The 13086-nt window shown below is 42.2% G+C and overlaps 1 protein-coding gene across 1 annotated transcript in view; it reads left to right on the forward strand.

The window, feature by feature from the left end:
- RNF11 (ring finger protein 11) overlaps positions 1-7260 on the forward strand; it is a 33204-nt gene extending 25944 nt beyond the window's left edge. The window contains exons 2-3 of the mRNA XM_069863105.1: positions 4377-4546; positions 5107-7260. Of these exons, the coding sequence (XP_069719206.1) occupies positions 4377-4546; positions 5107-5278 (342 nt within the window). The 3' untranslated portion in view covers positions 5279-7260. The remainder of the gene's footprint in view (positions 1-4376; positions 4547-5106) is intronic.
- The last annotated feature ends 5826 nt before the right edge of the window (positions 7261-13086 follow it).

Here is a 13086-nt window from a genome sequence, read left to right on the forward strand (position 1 = left end):
CTCGTATGAGGAGCGGCTGAGGGAGCTGGGGTTGTTCAGCCTGGAGAAGAGGAGGCTGAGCGGAGACCTTATTGCTCTCTACAACTACCTGAAAGGAGGTTGTGGAGAGGAGGGAGCTGGCCTCTTCTCCCAAGTGACAGGGGACAGGACGAGAGGGAATGGCCTCAAGCTCCACCAGGGGAGGGTCAGGATGGACATCAGGAAAACATTTTTCACGGAAAGGGTCATTGGGCACTGGAACAGGCTGCCCAGGGAGGTGGTTGAATCACCTTCCCTGGAGGTTTTTAAAAGACGGGTGGATGAGGTGCTGAGGGACGTGGTTTAGTGATTGTTGGGAATGGTTGGAATCGGATCATCCTGTGGGTCTTTTCCAACCTAGTGATTCTGTGTCTTTGGCGTAAAATTATAATTACTTGAGTAATACAATCTTTTATACACACACACACACACATTTTGGGGCCTCTAGCTACAAACGTGAGTTGATTGAAGTCTTGAATCTTCATGTTATTACCCTTGAATATCCACACTGGAGCGAGTGGGACCTTGCCTTAAGGTTCGTTGATAGAAGTAGCCACTGTCAACTGAAAGGTTTGCAGAGGGCTGATAAACCTGCACAGGCAGGGCTGCCCTCTGCCCTTACAGGTGGCTTGAAATTACTGTTGGATGAGCTTAACTTCCAAAAACACTTCTGAGATTTGGTAGTGGAGAAACCGGATGATGTGGCTGCCACCGTGGTGGGGTGATGGGGGCAGCGTGTGGGTCTGGCCAGGGTGGGTGCCTGCAGGGGCTGCTGGAGCCGGGCTCAGCTGGAGAGGGGTGGTCAGGGTCTGATTGAGGAGGCGCCTCCTGCAGTCCCCTCCATTCCTTGCTTTGACCCCTCTGGGGATACCGAATGTCACTTCAGTGAAGAGAATCAGAAATCTGAACTTTCATATTCTCATGAATAAAAATATGTCCAGAATCCTGCAGGTATAAACACGCTATTACATTTTATCTGCTGGAGGGAGAGGCCTGGTTTGAAAAGGTCGTTGTTGGTGTACCCTATAATTTGACTCTGCAGTGTCTGTAGCAGTTATTCGTCCATTTTACTGGTATGTTTGTGCCCAGTGGACTGCCAGCTCTCTCTGGGCAGGCTTTTAATAGTAACCAGGAGGTGAGATTAAAGTACCACCAGGCAGGGTGTTAGGGAACTGCACAGGATCACGGGTATTGAGCTATCGTCTGTCTTTATTTACAGGAGCACAACTTCTGCGTTTTTCACAACAACTTGGCAGCCACACCAACCCCCATTTTTTTTTATATTGACAAGTATGAAAACATCATGGTGAAAGATAGTGTGATTTTTCACCCAGAGTTGCTTATGCGACAAGAGATTCTTGTCCAGTATGTGAAATTGTAGAAGCCCACAGCTGGCAACTATAAATTCCTGCCTTAATCGGTTATGTCAGACACGTAGTGCAGGGTGGTGGCTCGTCTGGGAGGGAACTGGAGATGGGGCGCCAAAAGGAGGACTGTTTCCATGCAGTGGTCAGGAAAGCATTTGTCTTTGGCATGGGAAGGGGCCCTGGGGGTCCATCGCATCCCGGTTCTTCGGTCTCCACAGGGAAGGTGGCACCCACAGGAGAAGGGCACGGCAGTAATGCAGAAACGGGTTCCCCAGGTACATAGGCCCTCAGTGGTTGCTCACAGTGTGCGTCTGCAAGAGACTGTGGCAAGGGAATGAGGGTTCATTCTTGTTTGACCTATTACAGGCTTCAGAGCTGTGTTCATTTACAATCCAAAACTTAACCGAAGCAGTCATTGGCTGGATAGCATGACTGATTCCTCATTTCAGAGTTGTCCAAACATGATAGTTTTAACTCACAACAGATTATTTAACTGTAGTTGCCTTTTGCTGTGTAATTTCTGCCGAGATGATCAGTTTGCTGCTATAGGCATTCACCATCCGTTGTCACTGGTACTTTCAGACAGTTTGAGAGTTTCTTGGGTCTTTTTTCCTCCTGCTCTTTTTGCCTTTCCTTGTATTTCTGCAATTACATTTGCAGCTGTGGTTTTGAAGGGCAGTTGTACTAAATACAGCAGCCTCTCCTCCTCCTGCCCTTATTAGCACCAGCCTGTGCTCTGTGTGAGTTAGTTACACTGCTCTTTTTTTTTTTCCAAGATGGGAAGATGGGTGCTTTTCTCTCCACATGCAAAGTGCTCTGTACGTCTTTATTACAGAAAAGGGCTATTCTTCTGCTGTTTATTTAATAATCTGTCCAAAGACACACAGCGAAACCTTGGGGGGAAAAAAGTTATTGATAGCTTGTGGTGTTAAGTTCTTGAAATACAAAACCAGGACCAGACTCTACCTCGAGCTGACACGTCCAGGGCAGAGGGTCTGCAGCATTTGGGAGGGGGGAAAACACTTTATTTTACTGGCATAAAGATTGCAGAGCCGCTTCATGAATATTGTAATATCTGACAGGTCATTCCTAGCTTCATCTGGTGCTTTTCCCTATCCAAACCACCGTTAGAGAATACTTCTAATAATTTAAGCCATTAAAAGGCGGGTGATCTAGAAGTAATCTGTGATTCTGTGAAATACACTTCAGAGTAGTCAGGAAATTAATCAAACCTACAGAACCACAGGCATTTTGTCTTTTGAACCTTCCTATAATTCCTCTGAGCTCTGCTAGGAAATCAGAAGGGGTAACTCCTAAGATAGCTAAATTAAGAGAAGACTGAATTTACCCTGCAGCTGAATTGCAAGTGGTAGGCACTGTGTTAAAAGAAGAGTTGCCAGGCAGGCTTGTATTTTTGATTTGCATTTCTCTTAAGCAGGGACTTTTGCTGCTGGGTACCCTCAGCATCAGCTGGCAAGAGGCTGCAGGCCTCACTGGCTGCTTTCTCCTGGCCTTCCAGGAGTCCCGTCTGTCTTTCTGCTTGCTGTGCTTCCTAGCAGTGAAAGAATATCAGGTTTTATAAGCGTGGTGTTACGTGCGTTACCCTCTATCGGGACTTTGCCAGGTGCGGGTGTCAGTTGAACAGCGAACACTGTGTTAAACATTGCCAGAGGAAAAGGCACAGAGGGAACAGGAGAGAAGACGACAGCTGTGTCCCTGCTGCTGGAAATACCTGCAGATGCCCACAGCAGGGCCTTCTCTGACATGTTTCAGAAGGTGGTTGCTCTGTCAGAGGCAGCGAAAGCCTGTGTGCTCCCCGTATCAGTGATGAGTGAGCAGCACTTTGGCGATGGGAACTTTGTTGGGAGTTGCCGTGCGCTGCCTCAGCAGTTCCTGCAGTGCAGCTGCACATTCCTGCAGCCTGCTTGTCTCGCAGCAGTGTCCTCTGAAACATCAACTTTTGCATTTTTCAAATGGATGACTTGATGTTATCGTGGCTCTGGTGCACTAGGGTTATTGTCAGAATGCATCTCTAAGTTGAGTTGCTTTCTGCTGTTGAAGGGCCACCATTAAAAAGGGCTCATAGCAAGGAACTGTCTCCCTATGAACAGCAGAGCTATGGTTATGGGACAGTACTGCCCCAATAATGCTGTTCAAAGTTGGCATTTATGTCCAAAAAAGTGTTCTCACATCAAGGAAAGTACGTACCATGTTAATGTAAATGGTAGTGAAAATACCTGCTCTGAAGTTCCCAGATGTTCAGAAGAAGCTTCAGAGAACATTGCAGAGGAAGGGCTGTACAACACCTGCGTGTTCCCTCTTTTCTGTTTGGGAAATACATACTTTAAACATACAACAGTTGAAGTTCAGCTTGGAAGAACTTGTAAAATCATATCAATGTGTGCAAAGAAGTGTAGAACTTTGATGACTTGTTTTTTAAACACAAGTAAGTCTGCAGTTTTGGGTTGGAGCTTGTGTGGTCCAGAAAAGTTCATGTACATTTTAGTTATTGCCGAACAAATAAAATATCTCTCTCTCTCTCTCTCTAAACTCTTAAGCAGAGGCACTGCCTTCATCTATGCAAGTAACTCTTCCTAATGTTAAAAAAATCTACTTCTTGTTGCAAGTACTGGGGGCTCTTCCTCAGCCACCGTGTTGTTCGGTTCGGTATCCGAGCAGTTCACCAGGTGCCTGTAAGGTTCATTTCCCTGCTGTCACGTGGAGTTTGTTGTACGTGTGTTTCACGTATGAACAATCCCTGGGCATAAAAGGCAAGAGAACAACCACCAACAGCTTCTTGCTCAAGACAGTGGCCTCAATTCTTTATCCCATCCTCAATGTAATTATAGCCACAGTATTGCAAAGTAGGAGCAGGAGATCACACAAATGTTTGTAGGGCTAAGAGGAAGAATTGAATACATTTCCTGTTCTGTGCTGCAAAATGCTAGGAAAGCCTCTTGGGTTTTTCTAACTGAAATATTTTAATTTTAGGAGCAGGTCCCTGTTCCTGTTTACCACCCAACTCCTAGCCAGACTCGACTAGCCACACAGCTGACAGAAGAGGAACAAATCAGAATAGCGCAGAGGATAGGCCTTATTCAGCATCTACCTAAAGGAGTCTATGACCCTGGAAGAGACGGCTCCGAGAAGAAGATCAGAGAGTAAGTCACAGAAACCCACCTGAACAAATGTGGGGGTTGTACTGGTTGCTCTGGAAAACTCCATTCTGTCTTGTTTTTTGTCTTGTTTTCAGGGACCGTAATTTAATGTAGCTTTCTGAAAAAACTGACTACACAGAAGGCTCTTTGCTTTACCCTTGCTTGTTTTCCCCCTGCTGGTGAAACTGCCTTCTTGACCCATGTAATTCATGCCCTTATCGTTTTTTTTTTTTTTTTAAGTTTTAGCTTCTTAACAGGGAAATAACTTATTTCCTCACCTTTTTGGTTCCCTTTTACCATTTCTAATTTTGTGCACTCTGCTAAGCTGCCAGAAGCCTTCCTGCTCTCCCTAATGTTGTAACCATGGGCAGAGGCTACAAAGGAAACACAAAAAAAATCTGGGGTTTGGTAGAGCCAGCAAGGACAGAGCTAAGAACACCTCACAGTATCTTCAAGAACTAGAAGTCTGTGACTGAAACACATCCAGGAGTAAACATTGCGCTATTTTTAATTTCTGATGTGGTAACAGCAGCTTAATTTTATTTTATTTTTTTTCAATCCAGATGTGTTATTTGTATGATGGACTTTGTTTATGGGGACCCTATCCGATTTCTGCCGTGCATGCACATTTACCACCTGAACTGTATAGATGACTGGTTGATGAGATCCTTCACCTGTCCATCCTGCATGGAGCCAGTGGATGCAGCACTGCTTTCATCTTATGAGACTAACTGAGCCAGGGTTTCTCCACTGAACCTTCGAGGAGACCATCCACTATAATGGGTTTGATCCTTTTGTCATTCAGCCCAAAGAGCCAAGAATTAGGAATTAAGATCATGCACAAAGTATACATTTCCGAATAAATAAATAAATAAAAACAAATATTCCTGAATGGCTGCAAACATTGGGGAAAATATAGTATTTTAGAGACTATAGAAAAAGTAGGTTGTTATTTTTATTGTAAAGCCTTGACCCACCATTGTCTTTTAATGTTTGTTCTTACACCCATATATAGGAATTGTGTAAAGTGTTAACAGCAACTGTAAATGTTTAAACTGCGTGTATCCAATTTTATTAGCAGCAAGATAAGAATATTTTTTTCCTAAATAAAGTAACCAGTTTTATTCTGATTCTTTTCACAAGTCCTGGCATTTGGGTCAAGGCTTTATTGAAATCTACATTTTATAACACTGGCACAAAGAAATAGTTTTAAGCTTGTTTGCACAGTTCTTTTCCTTTTTTTTTCCATTGGAGATGGAATTCATTGCCTTAGGTCTCTTTAATAGTGTATTGTTATTGTTGGGCTGGCTCTATGCTTGAAAACCAGTTTATTTATAACCTGTTAAAAGTGCTATATTTTGTTTGCAGTTAGGAATATGCAGACTTCAAAGTGATCTCCTAGCTTGTATGCAAACTGAGATGCATTATCCCTTTTCTACAAGTTACGTGGAGTATGAAGATAGGAAACAAATCCTACTCTGAAATTATGGTTTCATGTTTTTTTAAAACTTGCTTCAGTTTTGATGAAACAACAGTCTTTAAACTTTGTCACCTTTAACTTGATCAGGTTAAAAGTGGGCCGGATGGACCATAATAAATAGTTAAGCTACCAATACTGAAAATAAATAAATAAAAAAATTGGAACTAATGTAGTGTTAGCATTGATCACGTATTCTAATTTTCTCTCCCTAAAAACGGTTGTCTTGGGTCATAGTAAATGGATACTGCATCTCTTGGTCTTGTAGTTCTTAGGTTATCAGAAGTTAAGAATAAACATACTGTATCTCAGTCTCCTGTATTAAATGTATCTGTTAAGCCCTGCTGGCTGAAACTTCAGTGCACCCAACAGGTAGGAGAAAAATATATTTTGTTCTGCACATAAATGCAAAGGTTAATATGAACACAGTTATAGTGGCAGTTGAGGGGGAGAAGGGCACTGCTGCAGCCAGCGACACAAGTAGCCGATTTCTGTGGCAAACAGCACGTGCTTGTTGAGAGATGGTCTAGCAAAGTGTGGAGCTGTAAAGACCTTTTATCCATTTAGCAGGTTTGTTTTCTTCCCCTACCCCCCTTACTGTACCCTCGTGCCCTCCTGTGACAGTTGTACATTTAACGCAACACTGAGACAGTGAGAAATCCTGGTCTTGCCAAAATGAGATGCAGTCTCTACTTAACCACAACAAATCTGGGAATGTTCTTGATCGTTTGTCATAAATAGTTTTGAGTACTTGATATACCAAAAGCCGCGTCTAGAGACCCACATACTTTGGAGGTTTAGTGTATTCACAGGGTGGAAGAACTGTGCATATTACAAATTAGCTTTTGAAGGGTTGGTCAGCAAAATGTGGAATATAACATGTTGATATATTTATTATTCCTGCAGCTGACAGCAACCTTGGAGAACTCCAACTAGGAGTCAGAACGCAGTCTACAGTTTTAGATTCACTCACATTGCTACACATTTATCTGGACACAATTTATTGCTGAACTCATACACACCTAATTACATGGATCAAAATCTGGAAAGAGAGACCTGAAGTTGTGCAATATCATTGTTCCTTTTCATCATTCCATGTGTGTTCCTTTGTGTCCTCTTTTTGTCTGTTTACTTGGGGGGGTCGGTTTCTTTTTTTTTTTTTTTCAGTAAAACAATGTCCACATTAAGTATTCATTTCTTTATCTTGTTGAAACTGGCAAATGAACAATTTGAAAAAACAGTGCTGTCATGTTGGTATTAGTCTTTATTTATTACAAGGCTTGATAAGAAAGACTTGAAAGAAATACAAAGTGACCAGTTACTGAGCTGAACACTTTTCTAGGGCCTCTGTATGGCTGAACTTTTAACAGGGTTAAGGGAAAAAATGATTTTTATTAAAATATTTGTTAAATAGCAAAAAGGTGTGAAGGGCTCAAACTAAAGGTGATTACACAAAAACATTCCAAAAAGTTCAAATTTTAGCGTAAAGACAAAAGTGTAACTATAACAAATAAATCAAATGATTTTTCAAGTTTTTAGGTGCAATGCTGTTCTGGGTGATTTCTGATTCAAAAAAGTAACTGATGGGAATTTAACGCGAATAGCTGAAATTCAGGTTACACACTAGAGTTGTGAAACCAGATCTTTATCGGAGTTTCACCATCTGTAAGAAGAAGATAATAATACCTCCTGTCTCAGAGGGGCCTAATAAATCACTTACACCTCAAACCTATTAGACAGTCCATTCACAGCACAGCTGCTGCCGCTCATCCAGTGGAAGGAGCTGGCTCTTACTCATCTGGACCTGTTCAACCCTAGCCCATAGCCAGGACCGTATCTTTCCAGGGGGACAGGCCTATAGTCAAACGTCTGCAAAGCGAGCTGAAAAAAAATTACTCTCAAGTTATTGTGTGTAAGCAACCAAGTTTTTAGGTACAGAAACAGTCATGAAAAAAATTCTGCTTTACAGTATTTGGTAGGGGCTATGCAGTATGATGAGAATGTTCAGTGTTTGTACTTCAGAACTGTAACTGGCAAAACAACCCTGGCACAGGGCCAGAAATAGCTGAGTGGATCATCAGGCTCAACCTGCTGCAAGTGCAGGCAACAGGGCAAGAGACACCAAGTGTTAAAGTCCACAAAGCCCCTCGTCATCTGCCACTTAAAGAGCTGCCATGGAAGTGCCACAGAAACAGAGCAGGTAGGGACCAAGGGCATTGCCAGCATCCAGGATGCTTGTACAGCAGGGAAAGGGTTAGATTATGTGTACAGATTAGAGTAGGAAATGGATTTTGTCTCATACAACAGAAAAAAAAATGCCACAAATCTGAAGCAAGAGGGATGTGATGACAAGTAATGAATACTCAGTTTTATAGACACCTTTATGCTTAAAAATTCTTGCATGCTACTGAAGTTACCACTTTAATCATTTTACATCCAGGACTGATAATCCATATTACTTGTTGCCAGTTCATTATGTAAATCTGGGGGAGAATCATAAAATTAGTACATAAAAGCAAAAGCCCAGATGATGTCTTTGTGAGGAGCTAGCACTGTAGAAGGGCTTTAACCACAGAAGGTTTTTAATGCTCCTGCTGTCTTGCAGCTTCCCAGGACTGAAAGCAATTAGGTGTTTGGAAGGCTGACAGCTCTGTCTGCACAGGGGTAGAAACGTACGTTTCTAGGCTAAGGGATTATGAAATACCTGAACTTGTTGAAGTTGCCACAGTTTCAAGACTTCGGTGTTTCCTGTCCTTGTGCAATCGTGGTAAAGATGAAAATTCTGAGTCAGACTGCCAGTGAAACAAATAACAAAATGGCTGAAACCAAACATACAAGGCTTCTCATCAGCTAAATCCTGGATTAAAACGTACGTAGAAGCAAAGCGGATGCTGGTTGATTACAAATATCGTTTATTATAGACATCATGTTTATGTTTTTATTAAAAACATACACACTGGTTGATAACCTATAAAAGTCATGAATAAAATCTGTTCAGAAGGACCCTTCATGATTTAATACCCAGAATAAAAATTAGCTTAATGGATTAATTTTTCCTTTTATATATCATTTAACCTTGAAGAATATAATTTGTGCTAACCATCCTTTGCAGATTATCTTGCATTTAAACCTGTTCTGGGATAAGAGTTGGAGGCTTTGGAACTCATGGTATAAAATGCAAAGTTAATGCCTTTTTATCAAAAGAGCAGTCCAAACATTCTGCAAAATCATCCTTTCAGCAGAAAAAAACCCCCTGTATTTGTATGCTAACAACTGAGTTATTACAGTACCCACCATGCGTAAACACTTTGCTATGGAAAAGCTGCAGAGAGGAATCTAATAAAAGGGAATTTGTGAAAATGCCTGTACCTGCTTCTAGCAGCATGAAGGCAAGAAGGGACCAACCGTACTGCAAACAAAAAAAACCCCAAGCTCCTGTCCTTCTAGTTGAAAACAATTATAAATAAATTCATAACCCTATTCTTTGCATCACCAACCCCTACAAAATCTTTGTCTTTACTTTAAATACGGCACATCAACAACAGCTCTGAGCACAAGAGTAAAAGCGTTCAGTTTGCTGCGTGTATTGCTGTCAGACCGTCCACCCCAAGCGTTCCCCATGGACACACAGGCCCTGGCAAAACACTAGCAAAGGCCCTTAACCTCCCTGTGTTTTCCTCAGCCATCATCGGAAAAGGTGTCAATAATTTTTTTACAAAAGCATCTAACTTTTTTTTTTGTTTATTTAAAGTGCTGGATTTATTAGTTCAAACTGTTCTGATCACTTTTCAAAAAGCTCTGGCTACAGAGCCTGCTATTGGTGTGTGTGAGCTACCTACACAGACCCTCGTATATATATTTGTGTGTGTTTCAACAGACAGGTAGCAAAGGCACTAACACATGAGATTCCTGCTCTTCCTTAGAAACACCAAGAATTACTTGCGTCAGTGATGAGCCCAGCGTGACAGAATGGAAACCTGACCCAGGTATCCATAAGCCATAAGAGTGAAAGCCAAATTTTTCACAATGAGGATAATCAATCAGCCATCAGAATCATCTCCCCAGGGAAGTGGTGGGTTCCCCAACATCGGACACCTTTAAGATGCAGCCGGACAGGGTGCTGGGACATCTTGTCTAGACCACGCTTTTGCCAAGATCGGACTAGATGATCCTTGAGGTCCCTTCCAACCTGGTGACTATGATTCCACGACCCAAATACCAAAACTGTAACTGGCCTTGATGGTTGCTTCTAAAATATTGCAGCTGCCCAATGGCATCTGTGTCACCTTGGCAGTGACGAGGGCACTACTGGGTACGGCACCTGTATGGGATAACACGGCTTCACCTCTCTCAAATGACTTACTGCACTCTGCTAACCGCCAGATATGACGTTCCCCTTCTGCGCCATGTGGACAGCAGCAGCAGGCTTCAGGCTGCCACCTTCACGTTCTCGCGCCTCCGCCTTCACCAAAACATCAGGAAAAGCACCACATCCACAAAGGAAACACCAGCCCATCCTAGAACTGCACCTGTGACACCATCAACACCAAGCATGGCCCCTGTGGCTCAAGCACCAGACGAAACATCCCATGCAGCTTCAGTGCTAAGGAAATAGTTCTTTACCTCCACACCCTTTGTGCTGCAAGATTAAAGGAACAGTGAGAGATGAAAACCATCCAGAATATTACACCTTCTGTTTCTCCTTCTCACCGCATTGTTAAAGTGCTTTCCAGCCACAGAGCTCAAACTGTTGCTACAGCACTTGAGTAACAGAGGATAAACAATTTTTTTTTATATTCTTCCTTTTTTAATTGAAGCAACCCATAAAGGGTGTGTGCGGGGATGTGTGTGTGACTGCTCTGTTCCATATTCTTTCTGTAAAACATTCAAGGAGAGATAAGGCAAGTAGAATTCAATGCAATGCATAATTCTAAATAAACATTCTTCCCGTGTGTAGCCAGCAATGCAAGTAAGTAGGTCCACACATTTGGAAAAAAAAAAACCCAAACAAACCAGGAAATAATGGAACATGGCTCAGTCCTATAAAAGCATTACTAAACTTGGAGCAAACACCATGCAGAATTTTACCACAGTGCAATGCAGGCATTAGCCATGCTGCTGTTGATAAATCTTGGAGTCAGGGATTGACTGGGCATGTTTTAAAGAAAGTATTTGTATTTATGTTTTTTTAAACACCAGAAGCAAACCTGGATAATATCTTTAAAAAATACTTTATGATGACAAATCATTCAATTAAAGTACTTGCCAACAGAGGCTTTGCATGTGATCTATCACGAAAAGGTATTTGGAGAACATAATGAGAAAAGGAACAAATTCATTTCTAGTCTCTTCAGGTTTTCCGCTCTCGTTCATCAGTGATGTTTCCAACCATTAACCATTCTCTTGTACAGCAGTAAACAAAATGACTCACCTCTTCATCTTCTCCTCTTCCTCCCAGAACAGGAACCGCGCAGAACACATTGCTTGGGTCATTTCATATACATTTGCTTTGCTGCTGTGTTTTTATGCTTGAGAAGGCAAAGATATTAATCTTGCAGGTGGAACTGGAGGCTGACAGTGTTGTATTTAAACTCTTGGGAGTGCCTTTTGCATTCTGGGACTGACCTCCAGCAAAGCTTTGTTTCACACAGAGGAACATTACTTGATGCTCTTGTTGGGCCAGAGGCACGCAAGCTGTTAAATCTATCATCCCATTATCTTTTAGAAGTCTTAGGCTTGGGCCATAGATCAACTAAAATACTAAGGCACTCAACTTAATATAGAATTTAATGCCAAAACCAACACAAGAGAAAATGTTTGATACAATCCTGTTCTATGCTGCTACATTTTATAAAAGGCAAAGATTCTGTAGAAACATTTTGAATGCTGTTATCACTGCATTCTAAACAATCTGAGGCCAGGCACTGTCAGAATGGGACAGTCTTTAAGCTAACCACCCATGACAGAATGTGTTAATTGTAGATCATGATGGATTTATCAGTAATAAATCAAAGCATGTGCCTATGCTTCTGGTTAAGTTGAGCAACCATAAGTGGGTGTTGCCAAATAATAGTAGTTTTATCACGCTTGTTATTTCATCAAAATCTCTTTGATCATTAAGAAAACCTGTAAAGAGGTCCAGCTTCTGCCCGCCCTTCTTCACCTATCAGGTTACCTCACGTAGCGCTATTTATAGGAGCTAGATGCTGACGCAGTTACACTCGTTAGACCTCAGTACAAATTGCGGCTTTTCAGCCGTTATTCTCCCTTCAGTTTAGTGAGAGGCCATATGCACATGGGTTCCACAGATCAGATCTAATAAGAAAAGTGATGCTCATTTTACTGCTTTTCCCTTCCTGACCAGTATCACTGTCAGATGGCGCAGCGATCGCACATGGGGCACCACGGCAACTGCTGCAGCAGCTGGGAAATGGGGTAGATATTAATACTTCTCCTCGGCTACTGGCAGGAAACCACTCACCAGTGCTACCAAAAAAATTACATAGAAAAGAAAATGCAGTTTGTAAGTTTTATGATAAAGGTCCCACCAAGTGCAGAAAAGTAGGAGTTAGTAGTTTGCCTTTGATTAATGTCTGGCTTTGCTGAGGACTAAGAGTTGATGCCAGCAGTTGTCAGCTCCCACCTAGTACACATAGTGGGATTCTCTAGCATTAGTCAGACAGTTCAATGTTTGAAAGCAGAAGGAAGTGCTCCTTCTGCAAGGAGGTGTTGGCTATATCTATCAGGAGTATTACTTACGTTTCCTCAGTCATAGGCCATGCTGAAAAGCCTTGACTTGTGATTCCATTAGAGTATCTGCTATTTTCTGGTAGGTGAATACACTGAACACTGAAGCTCTTTGAGAACTCACACCAGTTGTGCTTTCCCTGACTCACTGTGCTTGGAACTCCAGAGTGATGAAGCAATTTACCATTCTGAAGAGAAGCTTCAGGCAGAACGCAGCAGCTTCAGGAGAAGCAATGGAAGAACAATCCCAGGACAGACCTTCCAGCCCATACTGACACCACTGAGTTTTTGATCCCTACCATGGAAGAGCATCAAAATG

The sequence above is a fragment of the Phaenicophaeus curvirostris genome, chromosome 8, assembly GCF_032191515.1.
Source record: "Phaenicophaeus curvirostris isolate KB17595 chromosome 8, BPBGC_Pcur_1.0, whole genome shotgun sequence".
Lineage (NCBI taxonomy): Eukaryota > Metazoa > Chordata > Aves > Cuculiformes > Cuculidae > Phaenicophaeus > Phaenicophaeus curvirostris.